This window comes from Oryx dammah, unplaced genomic scaffold, assembly GCF_014754425.2.
Source record: "Oryx dammah isolate SB20612 unplaced genomic scaffold, SCBI_Odam_1.1 HiC_scaffold_9, whole genome shotgun sequence".
Taxonomy (NCBI): Eukaryota; Metazoa; Chordata; class Mammalia; order Artiodactyla; family Bovidae; genus Oryx; species Oryx dammah.
Window position 1 is genome coordinate 9103676 of NW_024070193.1, and position 26889 is coordinate 9130564.

General features: G+C 48.1%; 2 protein-coding genes and 1 long non-coding RNA gene across 9 annotated transcripts in view; 2 read left to right on the top strand and 1 right to left on the bottom strand.

Moving 5' to 3' along the window:
• The window catches only part of CCDC51 (coiled-coil domain containing 51), a 10778-nt gene extending 5743 nt beyond the window's left edge, over positions 1-5035 (bottom strand). Inside the window, exons 1-3 of one of the 4 annotated variants that reach the window (XM_040246988.1) lie at positions 4922-4962; positions 4505-4583; positions 1032-1224 (exon numbers count right to left, since the gene is read on the bottom strand). The gene's annotated coding sequence lies outside the window, so the exon portion shown is untranslated. Of the gene's footprint in view, positions 1-1031; positions 1225-4504; positions 4831-4921 lie in introns of those variants that run through there. The other 3 variants (XM_040246989.1, XM_040246987.1, XM_040246990.1) reach the window with 3 other exon arrangements.
• LOC120868278 lies at positions 4917-7073 on the top strand. The gene is made up of 4 exons (XR_005722185.1): positions 4917-5152; positions 5242-5297; positions 5381-5468; positions 6881-7073. It is a non-coding gene; the product is annotated as an uncharacterized LOC120868278 (long non-coding RNA).
• A 2535-nt stretch (positions 7074-9608) lies between these two features.
• LOC120868225 (ATR interacting protein) lies at positions 9609-26864 on the top strand. Of its 4 annotated transcripts, none has more exons than XM_040246939.1 (13): positions 9609-9969; positions 12246-12376; positions 12995-13165; positions 15050-15168; positions 16725-16882; positions 18270-18371; positions 18668-18797; positions 18986-19678; positions 24568-24704; positions 24874-24965; positions 25746-25826; positions 26050-26302; positions 26687-26864. In XM_040246939.1, the coding sequence occupies exons 1-13, from the start codon at positions 9729-9731 to the stop codon at positions 26842-26844; spliced, it is 2466 nt and encodes an 821-aa protein (XP_040102873.1). In that variant the 5' UTR covers positions 9609-9728; the 3' UTR covers positions 26845-26864. The 4 variants fall into 4 exon arrangements, with proteins under 4 accessions (XP_040102873.1, XP_040102874.1, XP_040102876.1 ...); XM_040246940.1 differs by having other exon boundaries at positions 24877-24965; XM_040246942.1 differs by having other exon boundaries at positions 24877-24965; positions 26709-26864.
• The last annotated feature ends 25 nt before the right edge of the window (positions 26865-26889 follow it).

Here is a 26889-nt window from a genome sequence, read left to right on the forward strand (position 1 = left end):
ATCCTTCTCTCCGCCCTGCCTTCACTCCCTCCCCCCCCCCCCCCCCCCCGTCGCATCCAGCAGCTGCTACTTGGACTTCTCCAGCACCTCTGCAGCTTTCAGCACCCTCCCATTCTGAAATCGCCACCCCGCCTCCTCAGATCCCTCCAACCTTCTCAACAGAGCGCATTCCTGGATCCCAGGAAGATCACTCATCCCAGGCAGAGAAGACAGCCCCCACCTCCTACATGGTCTTGGCTTCCTCCCCTGGCCCTCACAGCCGACTTCACACCCCTCAGGCAAAAACCCTGAGAGTTCCCCAGTCAGCTGGCGTGAACGCCAGCCCTGCCAACCACCACCAAGGCTCGGTCCTCTCAGCCCAATCCCCTTTCTTCTCTCCATCACTGTAAGAACCCCACTCCAGCAACCCCGCCACACCGCAGGGTCTGTGCCCCGCCACTTCCTCTGCATGGACCACTCCTCCTCCACAACTCCAGTCACTTTACACCTACGTCTGCTCAAACATCCCCTCTTGATAAGGCCTTTCCTGACAACTCCCTCCTTCGCCACCATCAGACTCCCAGGTTTTCTCCATCAGACACACACGTTGCCTTCTTCCTGTGTGCCTCGCCCCTCACCAGAACAGAAGCTTAGAGAAAGCAGGGACGCAGCTTCAGGAGGGGACGCACCAATGACTCCCAAGTGGCTCCCCGACTCCAGGCCCTCCTCTCAGCCTCCCACCACCATCCCCTCCCCCATCTCCCAGCTCCTTCCCACTATGTCTCATAGGCCCCTCGGACCAGCAAGCGAAGGGAAGAGATTCCTGGCAGTGGAACATGGCTTGACATCGTCTAAAATCTGCAGGGCTACCTGTGCAGCTGGAAAGAAGTAGAGAAGAGAGTGGGGAGGGCTGGACCGAGGCCAAAGTGAGCAAGGTCTGGGTCAGGTTCAGAACCTTGCCTCTCCAAACCCATTCTCCTGCTCCAGCCAGATGACTGTCTCCTACCAACTGCCCTGTCCTCAAACGTCCATCACCAGCACCTCATGCTCACCTGCAGCTGATGGTCGGCTTCATTTCTCACCCAGAAAATGTTTTAAAATTGGAAGAGAACGTCCATAAACTCCTGCCGTATCTTCGCACCTGCCAGTGTCTGTCTCATCCCCCCACCTTCTCTCGCTCTTCAGGATGAAAACTTCCTGCTGTAGGGAAGGCCAGGCCATGCTCCAGGTCCCATATCCTCTCCCCTCCACAGACACGGCTCAGGAATTGATGCGACCACCCCACCCCCACTCCAGCAACTGCCCCGCTTCTCTGCTCTTTACTCCGTGACAGAGCGCCTGCACTAGCTGTCTGCAGTTCCTCTCCTCCTAGTCTCACTTAACCGCCTCTCTGATCTGGCCTCCACTCCCACCCGGCCAGTGGAACTGCTCTTGTTCCGGTCATTCCCACATGCCTAAAACCAATGATCAGTTTCCTCCTCATCTCACTTGCCCTGTCGGCAGCCTGTGCCTTATGATAGCTTCCTCCTTCTTAAACCACCTTCTCTCAGCTTCCAGTCCCCACTCATTTCCACAACCTCTCCACATGGTGCCCCAGGGCTCTGTCCTCAGGCTCCTCTTTCATCCAGTCTTGTGACTTGAAAAACCGGCTACTTCTACGATTGATTTTAGGGATGGTTGCGCAAGACTGTAAATACATTAAAACCACTGAACTGTACGCATTAAGTAGGTGAATTGTATGGCTGCCTGCCTGCGGAGTCACTTCAGTACTGTCTGACTCTTTGTGATCCCACGGACTGTAGCCCGCCAGGCTTCTCTGTCCACGAGATTGCAGTGCAGTGGGTTGCCATGTCCTTCTCCAGGAGATCTTCCCAACCCCAGGATCAAGCCTGCAGCTCCTGCATTGCAGGCAGATTCTTTACCACTGAGCCACCAGTGAAGCCAGAAGTGTAGGGTTCAGTTCAGTTCAGTTCAGTCGCTCAGTCGTGTCCGACTCTCTGCGACCCCATGAACCGCAGCACGCCAGGCCTCTCTGTCCATCACCAACTCCCGGAGTTCACTCAGAGTCGCGTCCATTGGGTCAGTGACGCCATCCAGCCATCTCATCCTTGGTCATCCCCTTCTCCTCCTGCCCCTAATCCCTCCCAGCATAAGTCTTCTCCAATGAGTCAACTCTTCGCATGAAGTGGCCAAAGTACTGGAGTTTCAGCTTTAGCATCATTCCTTCCAAAGAAATCCCAGGGCTGATCTCCTTCAGAATGGACTGGTTGGATCTCCTTGCAGTCCAAGGGACTCTCAAGAGTCTTCTCCAACACCACAGCTCAAAAGCATCAATTCTTCAGTGCTCAGCCTTCTTCATAGTCCAACTCTCACATCCATACATGACTACTGGAAAAACCATAGCCTTGACTAGACGGACCTTAGTCGGCAAAGTAATGTCTCTGCTTTTGAATATGCTATCTAGCTTGGTAATAACTTTCCTTCCAAGAAGTAAGCGTCTTTTAATTTCATGGCTGCAGTCACCATCTTCAGTGATTTTGGAGACCAAAAAATAAAGTCTGACACTGTTTCCCCATCTATTTCCCATGAAGTGATGGGACCGGATGCCATGATCTTCATTTTCTGAATGTTGAGCTTTAAGCCAACTTTTTCACTCTCCTCTTTCACTTTCATCAAGAGGCTTTCCAGTTCCTCTTCACTTTCTGCCATAATGGTGGTGTCATCTGCATATCTGAGGTTATTGATATTTCTCCCAGCAATCTTGATTCCAGCTTGTGCTTCTTCCAGCCCAGCATTTCTCATGATGTACTCTGCATATAAGTTAAATAAGCAGGGTGACAATATACATCCTTGACGTACTCCTTTTCCTATTTGGAACCAGTCTGTTTAAATCATATCTCAATAAAGCTGTCACTGGAAAACAAATAGGGCTTGCCTGGTGGCTCAGTGGTGTGGAATCCGCATGCTGCTACAGGAGACACGGGTTCGATCCCTAGTCCAGGAAGATCCCGAGGAACAAGTAGGCCTGTGCACCACAACTACTGAGCCAGTGCTCTAGAATCCAGGAGCCACAACTACTCAAACCTGCAAACCCGCTCGCACTAGAGCCCGGACTCCACAATTAGAGAGTAGCCCCCACTCGCGTCAGCTAGAGAAAAGCCCGTGCAGCAAGAAGACCCAACACAGCCAAAAAAAAAAAACATACACACACAGAATTCCCTGGTAGGCCAGTGGTTAGGAGGACTTGGGAGCTTTCACTGTCAGGGCCTGTATTCAGTCCATGGCTGGGGAACTTCAATCCAGAAAGCTACATAGTGTGACCAAAAATAAAGTAAAAAAAAACAAGCAAGCAAACTGTATTTGGGCCTCTCCAGTCCAAAGCTCTCTTCTGAATTCCAGGCTCATTTACCAAACTGCCCAATCCAGGTCTCTGCTAGGAAAGCTGATGGGAATCTTCCTCTCCCAAAGCTGCCTTTACCACAGCCTTCTCCATCTCAGCGGATGGAAACCCCAGGTCCCAATCAGGCTCACACTCTCACACCATCCCTGACTTTGCTTTCTCTCCCTCCTCACAGCCAGTCCATTAGCAAATGGCACCTCCACCTCTGAAACTAAATTCATATTCCCTCTTCCTCTTGCCTCTGCCCCTGCTATACCAAGTGCCCAAGTGAAAGTTGCTCAGTCATGCCCAACTCTCTGTGACCCTCTGGACTATACAGTCCATGGAATTCTCCAGGCCAGAAAACTGGAGTGGGTAGCCTTTCCCTTCTCCAGGGGATCTTCCCAACCAGGGACTGAACCCAGGTCTCCCGCATTACAGGTGGATTCTTTACCAGCTGAGCCACAAGGGAAGCCCTAGTCGCAAAGACCAATGTCTTTTGCTTGGGTTATCCTAACAGCCTCCGGCAGATGTCTGTGCTTCTACTCTAGCCCCTACTGTCAGAGCAGGCAGTGGTCCTTTCAAAACACAGGTCAGACCATCTCTCTCTCTCTGCTCAAGTCCTGCAATGGTTCCTCCACTTCTTTCAATGTAAAAGCCAAAATCCTTTCCAAGGCCTACATGGCATCCACCTCCTGGCCCTCATCCTTCTCTCCTCTCACTTCATCTCCCATCAGTCTCCCTTTCCCCACTCTGTTCCAGTCACGTGGACCTTTGCTCCCAGTTTTTGTGAGATAAAACTGACATACACCATCACATAAATTTAAGATGTGCAATGTGATGACGTGACAAATGTATAGACAGCTAGATGTTTACACATCTTTCACTTCACAAAGTTCCCATGTAATTCCAGACTTCCTGACGCTGCTCCCAACACACTAAGCTATTCCCACCTCAGGACCCTGACACCTCCTGATCGCTATCTGTGTGCTTGCGCTCTTCTCTTTTTTCAAGTCCTGCTCAAATGTCACAGCCGTGCACTCCCACTCCAGGACGCCTTACCCACTGTTTTATTTTTCCTCAGACACCTATCACAGGATCCGTGCTTTGCATTTCACGTATTCACTGACAGTCTGTCTTACTCACCAGAATGGCCGCTCTGCCCGAGCAGGCACTGTTTTGTTCATTGCTGCAGCCTCAGTGCCTAAAGTACTACCTGCGTGTACTACACGCCCAGCAAAAAAAATACTGGATGAATAAACAGAATTTGCAAAATGTCGCACTCGGAGCTATATTACAAAACTCCTTCCGGGAGCCTCCAAAGCTCTAGAACTGGTGATCTAGCCCCCGCCCTCCCCAGTGCCCGCTCCTACTTCCCTCACATCTCCCTCCAGACACACTGTGCTTTCCTAGGTTCCAGCGATGCACCGAGCTTCAAGGCCTTTGCACAAGCCCATCCTGCAGTTCTTTCCCTGTGCTTTTTTCCAAGCTTAGCGCTTGCGGTTAAGCACCCCTCGCGGCTTCCGGACTCTCCCCGGGAAGGACATCCCGCCGCCCCAGTACCTGACGCGCTTTGCGCCTCAACCCCCAAGGAGCGCCCGCCACTCAGTTGATCGCCGACCCTTTAGGGCCCGCCTTCCGGAGGACCGCTTCCGGCAGGAGCGCAACTTCCGCATCAGGAGCCAATCAGCGAGCCCGCGTGGAGGTATAGGCGCAGGGAGCTGGAACGGGGAGCTTCGCTTCCGGTGGCAGGGTCTGGGGAAGGGGCGGCAGGCGCCATGTCGGGCCGCGAAGGTAAGTGTGCAGGGACGATGGAGAGGGTCAGGGCGGAGAGGGTTGAGAGCCGGCGGGGGCCAGGCTGAGCGGGCTCGTGTCTCACCCAGGTGGCAAGAAGAAGCCCCTGAAGCAGCCCAAGAAGCAAGCCAAGGAGATGGACGAGGTGAGGGCGGGCGCAGAGGCATGGGCGGGCGCGGAGGGACTGGGTAATCCGCTTGCAGTGAACCCGCTTTCCCCTCTCCCTAGGAAGATAAGGCATTCAAACAGAAGCAGAAGGAAGAGCAGAAGAAACTCGAGGAGCTAAAAGCAAAGGCCGCGGGGAAAGGCCCCCTGGGTAAGTGAGGGCGGGGTAGAAATCAAACCAGACAAACGCGAGAGCATCAGTCTGGATACGGTCCCTAGCAGGTCACTGTCCTGCCTCGTGGATAAGCTGCAAGGTCTCTGCTGCTGTCCACTGCGGTGGATGGTCCTAGCCAGGCTTGGAATCGCAGCAGCTGGACGGGGTGAGAGCCAGACCCGGTATGGGCTTCTCTTGCTTAGGCAGAAATGGAAATACAGAAATGTATCTCACACAAGTTCGTAGAGTGGAGTTCCAGGTATTCTCTATAGTTTCTTGCTCCACATCCTTACTTCACTACTACTTTGTTGCTTATAACATTTCATAACTACTCATATAATTAAAAGTCTAGCAAATACTTTTGCACCTTCAGTTTTCACTGCTAGATGCCCCTAGGCTAATGGATAAAAGTCCAGGCTTCTTGGCGTGTTTTTAAACATAATTCTCTACCATTCTGTCTCTTCTCCCTTTGTGTAAAAGGAATTGATTACATATCAAAATAATTTTCAAAACTCATTAGTCATTGTATTTTGTGCTTCTTAAATCCTGTTTACATTCATCAAAATAGGGATTGTTTTCTCAGCAGTTATCTATACCCTACAGGATCACTGGGGCTCCCCCCAGGTGGCCGGGTGGTAAAGAATCCTCCTACCAATAAGGGAGATGCCAAAGAGGAGAATTCAGTCCCTGGGTCAGGAAGATCCCCTGGAGGAGGAAATGGCAACCCACTCCAGTATTCTTGCCTGGGAAATCCCACGGACAGAGGAACCTGTCAGGCTACAGTCCGTGGGATCATAGAGCATGACGTGACAGAACAGGAGCAGCACGCACATTTAAAGTCTGTTTTGTCACAGCCCATTGGACGTTCATTCCTATATTAGGTATGCTTAATTCTATAACTGTTTGTTAAATTACCTACCATGTGTTACTTGTAAATTGGCTGAAATAAAGGTATTGAGTAAATCAGACCCCAGGATCGTAATACATACAGTAGTGTGGTATGTGACAGGTAAGAATATGGACTTGGAAGTCACGCTACCTAGGTTGGAATCTTTTCTTTGTTGCATACCAGTTTATAACGTTGAACAGTATCTAACACTGAGACTTTGTTATCTGTAAAATGGATTGAGGGGATTCGGATTACGTGAGCCAGTCTGAAATACCCAACACAGTTGAGATGCAGATCAGTGTACAGCCATTACTTGTGCCCTGCCTTTATTCTCATTCACCACCTTATTCATTTTTGCCGAGAAATAATACTGGTAGAACCCTGTGCATGCTTGTGTCACAAAAATGCCCAGTACAAGAGCTGGCCCTTATTATTTAATAGGATCCATGGTAGACCCCTGAGGCTTCAACCATAGAGCTTGTGTTTTCCCTTGGTTGAGACTTTTTTTTTCCTTTTGCAGCCACCGGTGGAATTAAGAAATCTGGCAAAAAATAAGCTGTTCCTTGTGCCTGAGGCAGTGATGACCCTTAGTTCCATTCCTGTTTAAATACCTGGATTCCCTGCCATAATATCTGTTGCCACCTATAGCTAGAATGAAGTGTTGTCTTGGAACCTATTGTACATTTAAGAATAAACTTTTGTAAAAAAAAAAAGTATACTTGGGTCATCTTGTCTTTAGTTCTTCTCAGCCATTTCTACCTTAGCTATGAGATCCATATAAACCGAGTCCAGAATCCTGCCAAAGTGTGTTCTTAAGTCTGTGTGCTATCCTGATTTCTGTACCACCTTAATAAGGTTGTGCATCTGTTCATGTAAGGAACCTGCTGTGTGCAAGTTGAACATCCGCCAGTGAGCAATTCCTCTTGTCAAGGCACTTCTCTGTTGTTGGAGGGGAGCGAGTCTGTAAGGACTAAGCTTACTCTGAAGCGCCCAGGTCTGTGTTTCCACTAGGGCTTTAAGATCCTTGCTAGGTTCCCACCTCTTCTCTCTCCCACCCCCAGCTCAATCCATCAGCAAAATTAAATCTAGACCCTTCATACTTCAATGCCACCAGATCTTCACTCTAACCCTAAAATCCCTCACTTGAATATTATAGTGATGTCAAAATTTGTCTTCCTCTCCCTACCCTTGCTTCCCAACAGCTAGTGCTTACTCAGGACCTAGAGTAATCTCTAAACCTTAAAGTTATACTTTCTTTCTCCTTGGCTGAGAATTCCTCAGTAGCTTCTTAGAGCAAAAAAAAGCAAAAATCCCCACAATGACCAGTGAGGCACTAAGGGGTCTGGATGCTGCCCCCTACCCTCTGGTATCTACAGTTCATCCCCCTGATCTATCTTGAGCCATGGAGACCTACATTCCAAGCAAGCTTTCCCTTCACTGTTTTCACCTACTAGAAACTCTTCCTTAATCCTCCTGTCTCTTAACCCTGTTTCATTTTTTCGCCTGACACTTATCATCTACCACTCTTGACTCCAGGAAGGGTAAATTCCTGGAGGACAGAGACCATAATGTGCTAAGTGCATATGTATTGAAACAGGTTAGATGCACAAGTGTAAATTTCATTTCTAGGATCTAGACACAACTATGGGAATAATGCTAATAACACTAAGCTTTCTCTTGAGAATGTGTTTTCCAGAAGGGCCCTGAGATTTTGCTGAGTCAAAACTGGAAAAGATTTTCATAGATTGAAGCTTGTATTACCACTCAAATGTACTTGATACTAGTGAAAGATAAACGTCCCGCTTTGGTTGTCTCCCGGAAAGTTACACAGCCAGTAGCATCCTCTTTGGACTTCAGGGATTCCCTATGGAACTTGCCAGCTGGCACCCTTCCCTGTGCTGCTGAGAATAACCCTTCAGAGAGCCAGAGCTAGCATACTGCCCCTGAGATGAAGCTACTGCTCTTTTATTTGATGGAACCCAGTCTGCATTTACGAGGTATAATCTTGTGTTTTTACGAGACAGAAACTTGGAGCAATTAAGATAAGCATCCACTATTTGTGTGACTATCTGAGGTAACCTACCAGTTACCTCAAAAAATTAAAGCCAGGTACTGAAGACCCTCTAGGCCCTGACAACTATCTGCCTTTCATTTACTGCCCTCCCAAATATTCATAGGATACTCATAGGCTAAGTTAGAATTCCACGGACAGAGGAGCCTAATGAGCTACAATCCATGGGACTGTGAAGAGTCAGACACGATTGAATGACACACGGATGAAGTCTTGCCCCTGTTACTTTCCAACACGTTCCTGCTAAATGTCCTGCACACCACAGTGCCGTGCTTAGTCACCCAGTTGTGTCCGGCACTTTGTGACCCCATGGACTGCAGCCTGTCAGCTACTCAAGCCCAGCTTGAATCCCTGCTCCTCTCTAAAACCTTACCTTCCTAATTTGCCATTGATAACGCCTACCTGGCACTTGTGTGGCCTCCATTTCAGTGTTGTATTCTTGTCTGAGTAATCTTGATGCCATCCTCTTTAATACCTCTTGATAACTCCCACTTAACCTGTAGGACAGCACAGTTGCTATTTCCATAGGATCTTCCTTGACTTCTTGAGTCTCATTCATTTCCATATTACCAGCACTTGGAACAAAGACACTTAAGAGCTCCCAGAGAAATGAATAAATATTAAGAGCCTGAAGACTTCCTACACCCTTCAACACAAGCACACCCTTCTCAGACTTTCACCAAATGTACACATTCAAAACATTTACTGTACTCAAAGATGTGTGCTCATAACAGCTCTATTCCTAACTCCAAGCCCAACCCCATTCTTCCACACTCCTCCTCAAAAGAGCCTGGGGTATTTGAGAAGTGGGTCTGGCTGGACAGCGAGGTCACAAAAACCAAAAGTCTGAATGCCATAGATTCACATTGCACGGGTGCATATCTATCTGGGCGACCTCCAGCAAGCGCTGCTCTGTACCCCAGGGCATGTCAGGGAGCGGAGACACAGCTACTTGCGTGGTGGGGCTGGTGAATTTGCCTAGGTAACTCAGTTCGCTGCGCTTAGACCACCGCAGTGGCCTACCGAATCCTAACAATCGGTACCAGAGCGGCAGGCGAGGTTGGGCACAACAAGGGCGGGAAGCAACAGGGTTCAGCGGGAACTCAATGGAGCATCGCGGCGCGCTCTGATGATGTCATTCCTCCGCGCCCGCCAATTGGCAGGTGATTGGCTCATTGGTTCGGGGGCGTGTCCCGCCGGCTGAGGCGAGCCACGGCGCGCGGGCGGTTGGTCCATCCCTCCTTCCACGCGGGAATAGGCCGGGCTTAGTGTCTTTAGAGATCAGCCGGAGGCAGGCATGGCTGGAATCTCCGCTTCAGGCAGCAGGAGGCGAAGTGGGCCCCCGGCACCTAGTCCTGGCCCTCCGCCCAGCACCGGGCACCCTCCGAGCAAACGGGCCCGAGGCATCCCCGCCGCCCCGGACCCTGAAGACCCATTCGGCCTGCATGGGGATTTCACCGCCGACGACCTGGAGGAACTCGACACGCTTGCGTCCCAGGCCCTGAGCCAGTGCCCGACCACGGCTCGGGACGTGTCCAGTGAGTTCGCCTTTTCCCCTTGAGAGTGGTGCAGACTTCCCTAGACCCCCTAGATGGCTGTGACTTCGCAACCCCGCAGTGACCGTTCCGGTGTCTTGCACCCACACTGCCCCTTCCTAGGAACAGTTTGATTTAAGCAGCGGTGTGTCCCAAGAGGTCTTTTGATTTGAGGGGAGAAATATATCAGGAATGTCAAACAGCCGATTTGGAATATAGGAAGCTAGGTTAATAACATTTTACTTAGGTTTCTATACTTTGGACCACTGGGTTCTTAGTTCTCAGCAGAGATCTTTGCAACACATCTATCACAGCCATAAGAAGCATCTTTACCTACACATGGGGACCCATGCTTATGACATATTTGGGAGGCTTTGGATCGAATGAAGACCACCTTTTCCTTTGGACCGCCTGAGCACAAGAGGGATCTGGCAGAGGCAAGAGATACGATAGACTTATTCTTTTTATACAACCAATAAATTGTACTAGGTGCCCAAACCTTAGAAGCTACAGACACTTAGCAACAAACAAAAGCCCCCACCTTCTTGGAGCTTACACTCATTCTAGTGACGTCTTATGGGGCACCCTAGAAGAGAAAGGTTTTGAGGGTACCTTGAATCTCTACTTGGATGTCTTATAGGCACGTTAAATTCCACACAATCATTTCCTGGAAATCCAGTCATCTGCCAACATCTCCAGCATGTGCCTGGCAAAGCAGACATTCAGAAAAGACATGTTGATGAACACATGTTCTGCATGGTGAAGACTGGCACCACTCTCCATCCCATACCACAAGCCAACATCCCCCTTGCCCCTTTCCAAATCCTGTACCTTTACCTTTCTCTTCCATCCCAAGAATCCGTCCTCTGCACCATCTCTGCCATCTCCCTGATCTGTGTTACCATCACCCCTCGCCTGGACAAAAGTCCACTAAATTGTGTCCACATTTCTGGTTATGACTCCTACAAGTCAGACTTCACACCACAGCCAGAGTGATCATTTTAAAACTAAAATCTCTGTCACACAGAGATGCACAGTGAACATCCCTACTGAAACCCTTTAATGACTTCACACTTCTGGTATAAAGATTAAAATCATTAATATGGCCCGGAAGACCCAGCATGGCCTGACCCTTTCCCTCTTGGGTTTCTAGCCACACTGACCTTCCTTCATTCCTTGAATTCTCCCTGCTTCCCTACAATACAGAAACTGCACATGCTGTGTCTTTTTTTTTTTTTTTTTTTTGCTGCACTGCATGTGGGATTTAGTTCCCAAGGATCAAACCTACCCTCCGTGCAGTGCAAGTGTGAAGTTTTAACCACTGGACCACCAGGGAAGTCCATATTGCTGTTTCTTACACATTGAGTGTTCTTTCCATCTATTCCCCATCGCCACTCCTCTGGTTAATTCCTGCTTGTTCTTCAGCTCTCCATTCAGTTATCACTTATCTAGGGAAGGCTTCTGGAGAAGGCAGTGATACCCCACTCCAGTACTCTTTTGCTTGGAAAACCTCATGGACAGAGGAGCCTTGTGGGCTGCAGTCCATGGGGTTGCTAAGAGTCGGACACGACTGATCGACTTCACTTTCACTTTTCACTTTCATGCATTGGAGAAGGAAATGGCAACCCACTCCAGTGTTCTTGCCTGGAGAATCCCAGGGACGGGGAAGCCTGGTGGGCTGCCGTCTATGGGGTCGCACAGAGTCCGACACGACTGAAGCAACTTAGCAGCCTGGAAGGCTTCCAGTCATCCTTGTGGATGAAATCCCCCGTTACAGGCATTGCTCTATTTGTTCTTCTCTGCAGCTCTTATAACAGTTGTAATTTTACGTTTATTCTTATATTTTTGATTGCCATGTAAGCTCCATGAGTGTAAGGACTGTATCCATTTTTCTTATCACTGTAGCTTTCTTTAGAGGCTAAATTGTGCCTGACATATTATAGATGCTAAGTAAATACTGTTGAATAATGGATCACTGAGATTCGAACAGTGAGGTTCCCACAACACCTTTCAGCCCTTAGCTGAGACCCTTAAAACTGGATGCAGGGAAAAAAAAACAAGAAACTGAGTGTGGAATGGGGAGGGGGTGGCAGAATTTGTTATTTCATAAGGATTGAATCATGTTCTTATGTTGGAAAATACCTATTCTCCTTACTAGATCTTTCTCTCATTTGCTTTCAAAAGTGATTGTTTTCAGCACTGGCTGGTGAAAGTGGGAAAATACTGAGTCTTAAAAAGTATATGGGAACTGATTTTTCTTGATTGTTGTTTTTTTACAGATGTTCATAAGTTCACCAGATTAGATGGGATGTCAAAATATCCTGCAGGGAAAAACAGAGAAAGTGTTCCAGTTAAAGATAATTTTGAATTAGAGGTACTTCAGGCACAATACAAAGAACTTAAGGAAAAGGTAAGGGATTTAACTTGTCATTTTTGTAGTTAATGCATTCACTTATGCATGTGTTAGAAAGCATTATACAATAAAATATAGAAAAGTTTTAAGACAAGAGTCCAGATTCATCCCCGTGAATTGGGAGAAAGCTGGGGAAAGAAAGCCAGAAAATTTTGGTTGCAACTAAATCCTGAGATTCCTAACAGCCAAGGCAAGAAAAGAAACACTTTGTAAACCCTATACAAAAAGAGATACAAACTTTCTGTTATAGTACTGAGATAAATTTATAGCATGTGTCTTATAGAAGAAACACAACATCATAATGGTTGCTATTTTCATTAACAGTTTTGCAAAAAAGCAGACATCTTTCATATGACTATCTATAGGTCCCTAGGACCTCAGGAATGTGCATGCAGAAGTGACAAGTACGTCCTTAAGCTATTTGCTGAAAACCTGCTGTCCCAGGAATGGACCTAGCAGGTCATGGTCTCGTTGGCATGGATGTATTCTGAGCACTTATTGATCCCTTGGACATGTTTTAAATGTGTTTCTTCATCTCCCCAGCTACATATTGAATTAAGTGCATATATAATTTTCCCTTACAAACCTTTCACAAGATCAATTTGGAATTTCCAGATGAAGGCAATGGAAGAAGAAGTGCTCATTAAAAATGGAGAAATTAAAATTTTGCGGGACTCATTGCATCAGACAGAATCCGTTCTAGAGGAACAGAGAAGATCTCATTTCCTTCTTGAGCAAGAGAAAACTCAAGCACTCAGTGAAAAAGAAAAGGAATTCTCCAAAAAGGTGACCCAGAGATATCTTTTGCTTGTATGGACATCAGCTTTGCCAGCTTACTGATTTCTTTTGGAAGCAATGCCTAAAGTTGCTTATAAATCTCCCAGGAAGATTTCAGCAGTTGTTTGTTGAAAATACTTTTGCTACCAACTAATTATATGTACTTTTCTTTGAGGCTCTGTGGTTTGGAAAAGGACATAAATGAAATTCTGCTTTGCTGTGTTTGCCTAAGTCACTGGCTAACACTTTGCAGAAACAGGCTTAAATTATGCTTTTTTTTTCTTTTGGGCAGATCAGAAACTCAACTGACCTAGCTTAGGCCAAACAAACAAAAAAAGGATTGCCTTCTGTAACTAAATCTGGGGAAAACAGATGTACTGCGGTCTCAAATGACTTGAGATTTACCAGGACTCATCTTTATTCTCTGTACTGTTGATAAATTCCATCCTTATGGCTGAGGATATTTTCTCCAGGAGCTCCAGGGCTCATATTTCACAGCTCCAGAACAGACTGAAGACTTAGGGGTCCTCATCTCAAGTTTTAAAATTCTTGGGAAGGCTCTAATTGGTCTAATCTGAGTCAGGTGCCTGCCCCGGAACTAGTGACTAGAACCAAAGAGATAATAGCTCCCATTCAAATCATATATTCAAAGGCAGGAAAATGATGTTTCTTAGGGGAGGGAGACACTGTTTTGGGGAGAAAAACTGGGTGCCAGGTATATATTACTTTCCTTCACTTCCCAAATAAGGACATGGGTTTTACTCTGCCATTACGTCATTCAGCAAACTTGGCAATCTTTGAAGAAGCGCTGACCTGTGCCTAACACTAACAGCAGTAGTTGCTTCTCCATATGTATAGTGAAGACCAAGGGAGGTACCAACAAGCCAGAGATTGAAGCCAGGCTTTATCACATTCAAGCGGTGACCTCAGGGCGATCAGTCATGCTCTATGACTCATCTCCGTTATCTGTTCCCGAAAATAACCAGAAGGGTTGTTGTGAGACTTAAATGGTCCTGCACTTGTGTCTGGTGCTATGCCTGGCATGGACTGTGCTCAGGGAATGGCAGCAGTTACTGTCAGCCAGAGCAGCAGGTCTCCCCACACTGCTCAGGGTTTTGGTAAAACTATTCAGATTCTCAGCCCAGAGCTTCAGGAAGACCTGGACTGTGCACCACATGTTCCCTGGGGGCTCAGGGGTAAAGAACCCACTTGCCAGTGCAGGAGCCGTGAGTTTGATCCCTAGGTGGGGAAGATCCCCTGAAGGAGGAAATGGCAACCCATTCCAGTATTCTTGCCTGGGAAATCCCACGGACAGAGGAGCCTGGGGGGCTCCAGTCCATGGGGTCGCAAAGAGTCAGACACGACTGAGCGACTAAACCACAACATGTTCACTACATGGTCTCCATGTTACTGTGAGATACTGCACCTTGGCAAGCTTTGTGCTGGGCATTTTACAGTTACATTCTTACTTAATCCCCCCAGTCATGAAGAGAGGTATTTATCTTACACATCAGCTGAAGTTCAGAGAGGCCGAGTAAAATGGTGTTTGAATTCTCACATACCACCTAGCAATAAGCAGGTCAAAATATCTTTCTAGAATACCATGCCATCTTTCAGTAAGAAAGCTAAAACTTGATATTTTAGGACATTTATGTCACAGCAGACTTTTATACTATTTCTCATTGTTTGTTTTTCTTTGACTAGCTTGAGATTTTTGAAGCCCAGAACTATTTTTTATTGTTGTTGGTGGTGGGATCCTTGTTCCCAGACCAGGGATCAGACCTGGACCGCTTGCATTGGAAACATGGAATCTTAACCACTGGGCTGCCAGGACAGACCCCAGAGCTGTTTCTGTAAATGTGATGAGACCTCTATATTTCTTATGCCTTCCAGCTCCAGTCTTTGCAGTCTGAACTCCAGTTTAAAGATGCAGAGATGAATGAATTAAGAACAAAGCTTCAGAGCAGTGAACGAGCTAATAAACTAGCTGCACCCACCGGTTCCCACATCAGGTAATGATGGCGCTAGAGGGGGGAAACAGTTATCGTTTCCTAAAAGGTCTGAATGACAGTATCAGGCTAGTTGTGAACAAAGGTCATTTAGACTCTGCTACTGGGGCACAGATCCTCTTTTCCAGAGGCCTCAAAGGTGGTTCAGATGAGGCTGGAATGGTTTGGGGGATTGTAGCATAAGGGTCCCACATTCTCTGAAAGTGCCTTCTTCCTGTAGGACTTTATAAACACAACTCCTCAGGATGAGAAAAGGCTGGAAAGATGACCTCTAGAGTTTTAGGGTAGACCAGTCTTCGTTTTTATGTAATTTGTTTCAGATAAAGTGATTTTGTCCCAACTGTATGTCAGTCCCAATTGCTTAGAACATTTTTTCTCATTTGCTGCCCAATGGCCCCCACCTTTGCTGCAGATATAAGCAGTTTGTTAATGTCTGTCCTGTGAGAAGTCTGTCAGTATCAGCCTTGAAACTTGAACAGTGTGAGTCAGGTCGTCTTTTTCTGGTTTTCAGCATTCTGCTGCCTTTGCTTATAATGGGCAGGGTATGAAACTGAACTCTTTAGGCCTTACATAGTTCAGGTAAGACAGAGGACAGCAGAAGGAATCCATCCTTACCTCTTCACACTCTACTCACAGGACGGCCTCAGCATTGTCTGATCTAATCAGAGGCTTAAGACTGCTTCTCTAACATAAAAACCCTGGTACCAAGGGACCGGCCGTTTCCTAGTTGCAAGAAACAACACATCTCACACTAGATGCTCTTTCTACCGAAAATCTTTTAATTCAGTCCTTGGCTATTAAAAAAGAGGTGGTTGTAAACTAGTGGTTGCCAGTGGGGAGAGGGACAATATAAGGGTAGGGGAGTAAGAGGTACAAACTATTAGGTATAAAATAAGCTACAAGTATATACTGCAAAACAAAGGGAATGTAGCCAATATATATGGAATTTTGAAAAATAGTACTGATGAACCTATTTGCAGGGCAACAATAGAGACCTAGACATGGAGAACAGATTTGTGGACACAGGGAAGGAGAGTGTGGGACAAACTGAGAGAGCAGCACTGAGACATACACATTACCGGTGCTGTATAACACAGGGAGCTCAACATGGCACTCTGGCAACCTAGAGGAGTGGGGTGGGGTGGGCGGTGGGAGGCAGGTGCAAGGGGGATGAGGCGTGTATACTCACGGCTGATTTGCATTGCCGTATGGCAGAAAGCAGTACAACATTGTAAAGCAATTATCCTCCAATTAAATCTTTTTTTTAAAGAGATTACAAATTAAAAATATGTTTTGGTGGAATTGGAAATAGTACTTGAATTCTGCCCAATACTTTTGAAGGTGGAAACAAATGAAAGATTTTTTTCTACCATTTGGATGAAAATGCCTTGACTTTTACACTGCTGTCCTGACAAAGACTAACAAATGTGGAGTAGATGAATCTTTTGGTCAGATCACCTAGACATGAAAAGTTTAAAGCCTGTTAGAAGTTTTATAACCAGGAATTTTACATAGGGTTAGAGAATCATTACTCTGCTTTCATAGTTAACTTTTTCCAGTCCTAGGAAAAGCCCTTCTGTGGTTATAAAGCCAGAAGCATGTTCTCCACAATTTGGAAAACCATCTTTCCCTACAAAGGAGTCTTTTAGTGCTAACAAGTCCCTTCCCCAGCCCTGCCAGACAGAGCCAGCATACAAGTCCCCGATGAGCAGAGAGGGTAAGTCCATCTCTCTATCATCTACAACTCAATATCAGACCACTTGACCTTGAGCCTTGAAACAACTGAGTGTTTATTTTCTCCTCCTTTCTGTGGGCCCACAGTTCTGACAGCATAGTGGGGATGGTTTGTCTCTAAGGGTGCTGGAATCACTGAAGGCTTGTCAGGGGCTGGAGGATCTGTTTCAAGGTGGTGCGTTCACATGTCTAGCAGTGGAATTCCTTTTCACATGTGGGCGTCTCCCCAGGGCTCCTTGGCTGACCTCCTCACCCCGTAGATGGCTTCCTAAAGAGCTAGCAAAGTCAGAGAGCTTGGTGGAAGTGGAATCTATCCTTTCTGTGTCTGAACCTTGAAGTCACATAGCATCAGTTCTATCACTCAGCATATTGTTCATTAGAACTGAGTCCCTGAGTCTGGGCTGTGTTAAAGGGGAAGGAAACTACGCTGCACCCTTTGAGTGCAAGTGTGTCAAAGAACTTGCAGGCATATTTTAAAACCTCCACAGTCAGCATCCATCGACAGGCCAGAAACACAACTAGGATGCAGGAATATGTGCTCCTTTTGTAGCCAGGCTGAGTCCAGACTGAGACAATGCTACAACTTTCTAGAGAGAAGCAATCTAGCATTAGTAGTTTCTCACTGGGAGACTGTGCTGTGCCAGTTTATCCTACCATTCAGATACACTGCCTCTGTCCTACCACCATCAGCTCTGTCAAATCATTAGCATCACGGCACCCCTGAGAACTACAGCTACTCACATTTTCGGTGCAAATTGAGAAGCGGTTATAGTTGGGAAGATTTCCCTGGAGAAGGAAATGGCAACCTGCTCCAGTATCCTTACCTGGAAAATTCCATGGACAGAGGAGCCTGGTGCAGGCTACAGTCCATGGGGTCGCAAAGAGTCAGACGTGACTGAGCGACTAAGCACACACGCACACACACACTGAACACACACACACACTGAACACACACATACGCAAGACGCACACCGAACCTCTGTGCTTCAGTTTTCCCATATATAGAACAAAGCCACTAATAACACCTCCTGGGAGGGCTAGTGTGAAGAACAAGAGAGTTGACAGGTATAAACCTCTTAGAACAGTGTCTGGCATGTAATAAGAATCACATAAATGTTATGGTTACAGCTTTTATGTTATTGCCTGACTTTGGAGTGGGGCACACAATTTAATTTTCTTTTCCTTGTACAAGTTCCTATTTTGTATGAGGAAGGCAAAGATGCTAAGGTTCATGAGTTGCTTTGGCTCTTGTTTTGATCCAGAGTTGAAAAAATTAGAACAATGTATGTTTGAAACTCGTCACGTTTAAAGCGTTTCTGATAGATGTATGCTTTCATGTTCTAATTTTGATTAACATTTTATTTATCTAGTTGCAGAGAATAAAGCCCACAGTCTGGGAGGTGGCCCCATAAAGCAGGAAGAGCCCCAGAAAAGTCTTCTTGACAGCTGGATGCAGAGATCAAGCAATCAAGGTACCAGAAGGCGTGCCCCTTCTGCCAGATGCCTGCCTGGCTCTGATCGTGCTCTGTGATGCTGCATTGGACTTGCCTAACTGTCCTGGGCTGTGGGAACCTGGCAGTGCTTTAGAGGGTCAGTGGGAACAGGAATCTGTGATAGAAGTATGTGACTGTAAACTGGGAGGGGCCAAGAGAAGGTATGCCCCCGAGCCTTCAGTGCCCATAGGTGTCTCGGGACCTCAGTGGCCGTTGAGAGGAGAGTTGGTTGGCATCATAGAAAAGCATTCTCATGTTACCTTGTCTTTCCGCAGGCTCCATTTTGATAAACCTTCTCCTGAAGCAGCCTTTGATCCCCGGGTCCCCCCTGGGTCTGTGCCATCTCCTGAGCAGTTGTCCTGAGGCTCCTGCTGGCACCCAGTTCCAGCTACCGGGGCTTGGCAGGTAAGCACAAGACTCCTAAAAAGCTTGTCTGGAAGGAGTTTTTGGGAAGCAAGTCCCCATCTGGTCCTGACCAGCCTCAGACATCTGCTCTGGGCAGGGAGATGAGAGAATTGGCCAGCAGGCTATCTGGGTTGCTTGACCATATCTGCCTCTCACACTTGTGTCTTTTCTTTTGTGTTTGTTGCTAGTACCTTGACTGGGATTTCAAACCTGAGGACCACAGGTCCTCGTGATGGGTCATTTCCCCTCTCAGCCCTGAGAGAAGCGCAGCACATGGCATTCACCGGACTGAACCTGGTGGCCAGGAATGAGGAAGGCTTCAGCGACAGAGACCCAGCAGAGGGCGACGGAAGGGCCTTCCCGCTCCGCAGGCTCCCTGGGGCTGTGCATCTCCTCCCCCTGGTACAGTTCTTCATCGGCTTACACTGCCAGGCTCTGCAGGATTTGGCAGCCGCCAAGAGAAGCGGAGCGCCGGCAGACCCGCCGACACACCCCTCCCGTGTGAGCCCTGGGATAGAGGCCAGCCCCGAGGACTCTCTTTGTAACCTGGAAGGCTTCTCGGTGGCGGCACTTAGTGTTCTCCAGCACCTGGTGTGCCACAGCGGAGCAGTCGTCTGCCTGTTACTGTCAGGAGCGGGCGCTGAGCCTGCTGCAGGCGAAGGAGCCCAGAACCAGGTTCCCGGACATAGTCATGGGGATGCGACCTCAGCCCCAGAGGGGCTTGCCAAGGACCAAGGCCAGCATCCACTCTTGAAGATGCTCCTTCACCTTCTGGCTTCCTCTTCTGCAGCAACAGGTCACCTTCAAGCCAGTGTCCTCAGCCAGTGCCTTAAGGTTTTGGTGAAATTAGCTGAAAATGCTTCCTTTGATTTCCTGCCCAGGTATCCTGCAGCATGGGAGTCATGATTCCTTGTGGGTCTTACCTGACCTCTCGAGGTCTGTCCTGTGGCCCCTGAGCTTGCTCCCATCTTGCCGCGTTCATACTGCTCAGCTCTAAGCCTTGGTTTAGGTTCTTGGCTCAGGGAGTTCTGAAGTCATGGGAAATGGGGCCAGGTGTTAGAACCAAGGAAGTGGTTTATTTGGCTTAGTGCTGCCTCTAGACAGTAGGTAAGCAAAACACACATGTGTTAAAAGAAGGCTGCTAGTCACTATGGAAGAGCGTCCTGACCCCAAGACAAAGACCGAACCCAGAGACCTTTGGACCTGGGACGTACGTCAGGTGAAGACTGCACATCACAGGCATGTTGAAGTTGAGTTTGCTGGGGTTCCCTGAGGAAGCAGAGGGTGTGCAGGTACAAGCTGACTGCTGGGAATCTGCCCATCTGCAAGGTGCCCACCACTGGCATGAGCCACAGGTTACTTGTTCCTCTTAAAGTTTGTTGCGAAACACCATTATAATAAATTCCTAGCTTGGGATTCCAGACCTTGAACACTTGGGAAGGTAAACCTCACCCAGCCAGTCCTCTAGTTAGTCCTAGAATCTCATCTCCCACCTCAGCACTCCACCCAGAGGCCAGTTCCTGTGTTGGAATGACTCCACTGGCTGCACAGATCTTAAGTCTTTTCGTCTCTGAGCCCAGAATACCTGTTTACTAAACACATTTCTGGATCCTGGTTGCTGTATGAATATACTCCCGCCTATCTGATCCATCCTAAAGGTGGTGCTCAGAGCTTGACACAGTGTACTGCAGAGTAATGTGGACAGCAGATTGCCCAGGTCACAATGGCTGGTTGCTTGGATTTTTTTTTTCTTTTGAGTCTTCTCTTTCCTTTTTTTCTGTTAAAATTCCACAGTGCCTTACAATTTTCAGAAGTTTCACAGACATGATTTCATATAATCCCATAACAACGCTTCTTTAATCTACCCCTATTTTGCCCCTCCTTTCTTCTCTCTCTCCAAAGGTAACCACTAGTTTCCTCTGTGTATGAGTCTTTATCTTTTTTTAATTCACTAGTTTCCTATATTTCTTAGATTCTACATATACATGGTATCGTACAGTTTTTGCCTTTCTCTGTCTTATTTCACTTATCATAATGCCCTCCAAGGCCATCCATGTTGTTGCACGTGGCAAAATTTTGTTCCTTTTATGGCTGAGTAGTATTGCATTGAAGTTTGAAGGCCAAAAGGAGAAGGGGGTGGCATTGGATGAGATGGTTATTAGATGGCATCACCGACTCAATGGACATGAATTTGAGCAAACTCCAGGAGATAGTGAAGGACAGAGAAGCCTGGCAAGCTGCAGTCCACGGGGTCCCAAAGAGTCCAACATGACTTAGCGACTGAAAAACAGTATTCCATTGTGTGTGTGTGTGTATCACAACTTGTTTATCTGTTCATCTGTTGATGGACACTTAGGTTGCTTCAATACCTTGGTAATTGTAGATAATGTTTCTATGAACATCAGGGTGCATGTATCTTTCCAAATTAGTGTTTTGTTTTTTTACTTCCCGGATATAACCCAGAAGTAGAATTGATGTATCATATGGTACTCCCGTTTTAGGTTTTTGAGACACTCCCATACTCTTTTCCACAGTGGCTGCACTAATTTACATTCCCACCAATAGCATTGGAGGATTCCCTTTTCTTCACGTCCTTGCCAGCATTTGTTATTGGTGTTCTTGATGGTGGTAGCCATTCAACCAGTTTGAGGTGATATCTCATTGTGGTTTTGATTTGCATTTCCCTGGTGATGAGTGATAACTGAGCATCTTTTCATGTGTCTGTTGGCCATCTGGCTGTCCTCTTTGGAAAAATGTCTATTCAGTTCTGTTCATTTTTGATTGGGTGGTTTGTTTGACGTTGAGTTGTATGAGCTGTTTATATAAGCTGAATATATGACCCCCTTATCAGTCATAGCACTTGCAGTTATCTTCTCCCACAATAATGGGTTCTCTTTTCATTCTGTCCACCATTTGCTTTGTTGTGCAAAAGCTTTTTAAATTTAATTAGGCAGGTCCCATTGGCTTTTTTTTTTTTTGCTTTTGTTTGCTTTAAGAGATGGGTCTAAAAATCAGTTGCCGCAATTTATGTCAAAGAGTGTTCTGTCTGTTTAAATTTTTTTCTTCTAGTTCTGTGAAAAATGCCATTGGTAATTTGATAATAATTGCACTGAATCTGTAGATTGCCTTGGGTAGTATAGTCACTTGGACAGCATCGATTCTTCCAAGAACAGAGTCTATCATTTCATCTGTGTCGTATTTAGTTTCTTTCATCAGCATGTTACAGTTCTTGGAGTATGGGCCTTTCTGCCTGCTTAGGTAGGCTTATTCTTAGGTGTTTTATTCTTTTTGATGCAATGGAAAGTGGGATTGTTTCCTTAATTTCTCTGATAGCTCATTGTTAGTGTACAGAAATCCAACAGGCTTCTGTGTATTAATTTTGTTATCCTGCAACTTTACCAAATTCATTGATGTGTTCTAGTCATTTTCTGGTGGCATCTTAGATTTTCTGTGTACAGTATGTCATCTGCAAACAGTGAAATTTTTTTCTTCCTTTCCAGTTTGGATTCCTTTTTATTTCTTTTTCTTCTCTGATTGCTGTAGTTAGGACTTCCAAAGCTATGCTGAATAAAAATGGTGAGAGTGGGCATCCTTGTCTTGTTCCTGATCTTAGGGAAAATGCTTTCAGCTTTTCACCAATACGTATGATGTCAGCTGTGGGTTTTTCACATGTTGCCTTTATTATTAATATGTTGACCTAAGTTTCCTCTATGCCTACTTTCTGAAGTTTTTATCAAAACTGGATGGTGAACTTTAGCAAAAGTTCTGCATCTGTTGAGATGATCATATGGTTTTTAGTCACTTTGTTAATGTAGCTTGTCACGTTGATCTGTGGATAAGTGAAAAATCCTTGCATCTTGGTTTCTTATTTTTTTAATGAATGAATTCCAGGAACCACATTTTTACCAGTTATCTTGATAGATAGATCACCATTTTATTCCTGTTGACCTTATCTGTAATGTGAAACAACAGCCATTTCATGGGTGCTTACTGGAGGCCAGACAAGTGCCTTCTGTTCACAAGCCCAGGCGGCACCCTCAGAGCCCTGCATCCTCCCGCCCAGCACAGAGCCTGGCTCTCTGTGAGCACTCAGTGTTTGCTGAGTGAATAAACTCTGTGTTGAGTTAGGGAATCTTGTCTGAAACGCCAGAGGGAGTGTATTAGATGGTTTCAAGCCAGTTAGGCTCCTGAGTGACTGTCTGATGCCACTTCCCACACAGTACTTCCCTTCCAAATTCCTTCATGCTTACAAGCTGAACCCCATTACCACACAGCTTCCTGTTTACCTTGGAGTAAAAGCAAAAGCCAGGGACAGGTGCTGGGCTGTGCTTAGTCACTCAGTCCGACTCTTTGCGACCCCATGGACTGTAGCCTGCCTGGGTCCTCTGTTCATGGGGATTCTTCAGGCAAGAATACTGGAGTAGATTGCCATGTCCACTCCCAACCCAGGGATCGAACCGCACTGCAGGCAGATTCTTTACCATCTGAGCCACCAGGGAAACCTAACACAGGTGCTACTAGGGCTCTAAAGCATTATGTGGTACAGCACAAAGTGCCCGGGCAGCCTGTGGCCTCTTAGGAAGGGCACCACTGCCCATCCAGGCTTGAGGGCACGTCATCCTCAGAGTCTCTTAGGAAGGGCACCACTGCCCATCTAGGCTTGAGGGCACGTCATCCCCTCAGAGTTTTGTCTTTCTATCCCATCTGGTGTAGCAGTTAGGTGGTCCAGGGTTGCTCCCCAGGTACTGGCATGGCAGGGGCTTTTTTTTTTTTTTCTGACAGGTGCTTTTGAACAAAAAGGACTTATCCCCACCTCATGCAGACTAGCAAACTGTTATTTATTGTGCATTTGGGGGCTCTGGAGGAAAAGAAAAAAACATTTAAAAGAAGGCTCTGATGCTATCAAAACATAATTTCAAAATAACTGTGTTGTATATATAGACAGATTTATTTATTTATTTTAGTTTCAGTGGGCCACTTCTAGCCTAATAGGTTACTTGTTAGTGGATACTTGGAAATTCCAGTTTCCCACCAAGTTCCATACTCCCTGGTGACTAGAAACGTTCAGCTTGTCTATCGTACAGGATTTGCTCTCAAATGAGTTTGCCCCAAATAGACCTTGTTCCCTAATGGTACACAGGGAACATTCTTAACCTCATTATATGAAAGGGGACACACCCATAGAACTCCCCCACCACCTAGGAGGTTGTGTGGGTTGAGCAAACAGCAGTGCTTATCTTGGGACTTGGCTTCCTGGTAATGAATGGGCCAGCTCTTTGCCCCTGAGACTGGGGGGAAGAGTGCCCGAGCCCCTCACCATGTACACCTCGAGTGGGTACCTTCACATACTTGGCCGCAGAGGAGCTAGTGTATCCTGACAAGCGGAGAAAATGAAGTCTTCTTGCCTGGCAAGTGATTTCATGGCCAGTCCTTTGGTGGTGGGTTCAGGACTTTCCTCTCACACTCAGCTCAAGACCTGGCTCTGTATTTGAGAGCAGAGGCAGGAAGGAGCTGGGAGCAGTGTGGAGGCCGGCTCCCCAGGTCCAGGGAGGCATCCTGTATTTTCGAGGTGGCACTGGGCCAGACAAGGTCCTGTCCTCTTTCAGCCACGGCAGCCCCACAGTGAAGGGTAACTCACTTGTTTGCAGGCTAGCATTTGAAGCTTCTCTTCCCTGGCCTCTTCAATTTCCTGTTACCGACAGTAAAAAAGGAGGGTGAGTTATGGAGTTGCGTTGGAGGCATCACGTCTTTCTGGGCCCCTGTGTTTTAGGTTCCAGTGCGTGTTCAGGGTGCTGCCGCAATGCCTGTGCCCAGAGACACCCCTGCCCAGCGTGCTGCTGACGATTGAGCTCCTGTCTCTCCTGGTGGACCATGAGAAGCTCGCAGCTCAGCTCTGCTCCCAGTCGGGTAAAGCAGGCCAGGGGGTCGGGGGCACGTGCCCGGACAGCTCCGGCTGGTTGGAGGCGAGGGAGGTGGCAGGGATGGGCCAGGCACCTCCTGAGGCCTCCTGCAGCTTGTACCTCAGGCGGTGGGTGGGAGGGCGGAGCCTGAGTGCGAGCTGGGGCCTCCCTTCCAGAAGGCTGCCTCCTGCTGCTGCTGTACATGTACATCACGTCAAGACCTGACAGAGCTGCCTCCGAGACACAGTGGCTGCAGCTGGAGCAAGAGGTAAAAGCACCAGAGCCCCTTTATGGATGGCTTGCCACCCCACCCCACGCCACCCCACCGGAGGGGCGCTTTTCCTCCTTGGGGGACCAAAGAGGCTTTCATTCGCATCGGTAATGTGTTTAGAAACTAACAAGGAAGACTCGTTTTGGGGGGCCCCCTACTATACAGATATAATACACGTGGATCCAGGGTATCCTGGGACTTGGCAGGCTGGCTTGGTACCTGGAGGTGGGCCTGAGGCAGGGGGTCATCGGTGAGACACAGGTCTTGGTCCTGAGTGTCTCCTGGGAAGGCCCAGGATACCATTACCTCTTGGATCCCATCAGTGCAGACAGTTCAGTTCAGTCGGTCAGTCGTGTCCAACTCTGTGACCCCATGGACTGCAGCACGCCAGGCTTTCCTGTCCATCACCAGTTCCAGGAGATTGCTCAAACTCGTGTCCGTTCAGTCAGTGATGCCATCCAACCATCTCATCCTGTCGTCCCCTTCACCTACCTCCAATCTTTCCCATCATCAGGGTCTTTGTTAAGGAGTCAGCGCTTCAAATCAGGGGGCCAAAGTATTGAAGTTTCAGCTTTGGCATCAGTCCTTCCAGTGAATATTCAGGACTGATTTCCTTTAGGATGGACTGGTTTGATCTCCTTGCAGTCCAAGGGACTCTCCAGACAGGCAGTTGCTTAGGCAACTGGAGCTCTGCGAGAAGCCTGAGAAAGCCCTCACTGTGACCGGAACTGGGGCGGTGTTCCGGCGCGGATGTAACCGAGTCTGTTCTCATTCTAGGCTGTGTGGCTGCTGGCCAAGCTGGGTGTGCAGAGCCCCTCCTCCCCAGTCACTGGCTCCAGCTGCCAGTGCAACGTGGAGGTGAGTGCCGGGGGCAGAAGGGGGCTGGCAGCGGGCAGCCCTGCTGGTGGCTGACAGGGCTGTCTGAGAGCATCCTATGCTCCTTCACCAGGGCTGGACCCTGGTGCCGCCGCTCAGAACCCTCCTCACTCCAGGGGGAGGCTAGGACCGGGGCTGCCCCTCCGAGCGGGTGGTCCGGGTGCAGAGGCCACATGCCCTGACCTTGGCCCACGCCCTCCCGCAGGTGGTCAGAGCACTCACGGTGGTGCTGCACAGACAGTGGCTGACGGTGCGGCGGGCAGGAGGGCCCCCGCAGACCGAGCAGCAGAGGCGGACGGTGCGGTGTCTGCGGGACACGGTGCTGCTGCTGCACGGCCTGTCCCAGAAGGACAAGCTCTTCACGGTGCACTGCGTGGAGGTCCTGCACCAATACGACCAGGTCATGCCCGGGGTCAGCACGCTGATTCGAGGGCTTCCTGACGTGACTGACTGTGAAGGTGAGCCTGCAGTAGGCCCCCCCACCCCAGCCCCCACGTGGGGTCGGCCCTGAAGTCCCCGGGCGAGTCAGACCCCCTGGCCTTAAGTCAGCGGCCCGCCATCCACACGGCCTTTGCCAGCACCGGGCCACTCTTCCCTTCCTGCTCTGGCTCCTCTCTCAGTATATCAGCCTGCCTTTGGCTCGTATCTACTGAGTCAGCCAGGCAGAGCCACGGCTTTTCCAGAAACATCCCTGTCTGAATTGCCTTTGTATCACTTGGCTTGCAGTAGCTGAGGGAGCGAGGCCTGGGCGTGGAAGGGACTGGTTAGTTCCTGTGGGCCTGGGGGGCGGACGGAGTGGTGGGGCCACCCCGAGTCCCAGCACCTTTGGGCCTTCACCACAGAACCTTCTGGGTTTTGGCTCAGAGGCGGCCCTGGAGGATCTCTGTGCCGTGGAGACCGACGCAGACGAGCCCGAGATGGACTGTGGCTGAGGCCTGTGAGCACCGAGCCACACGGTGGCACCAGAGCCACTCCCGTCCTTCCCTCCTCCTCTGATTAAAAGCACTGACTGGCTGAGAGTGTGCCAGCTTTCTGTTTCCTGAGT

What these genes read in the sequence shown, in the direction of transcription:
- LOC120868225 (XM_040246939.1), top strand. Translation starts at nt 9,729, where the DNA reads ATGGCTGGAATCTCCGCTTCAGGCAGCAGGAGGCGAAGTGGGCCCCCG. An exon ending in AAAAGGAATTCTCCAAAAAG is followed by an intron (nt 13,166 to 15,049) that starts GTGACCCAGAGA and finishes TATGCCTTCCAG; the next exon opens with CTCCAGTCTTTGCAGTCTGA. An exon ending in GCAGAGATCAAGCAATCAAG is followed by an intron (nt 18,372 to 18,667) that starts GTACCAGAAGGC and finishes GTCTTTCCGCAG; the next exon opens with GCTCCATTTTGATAAACCTT.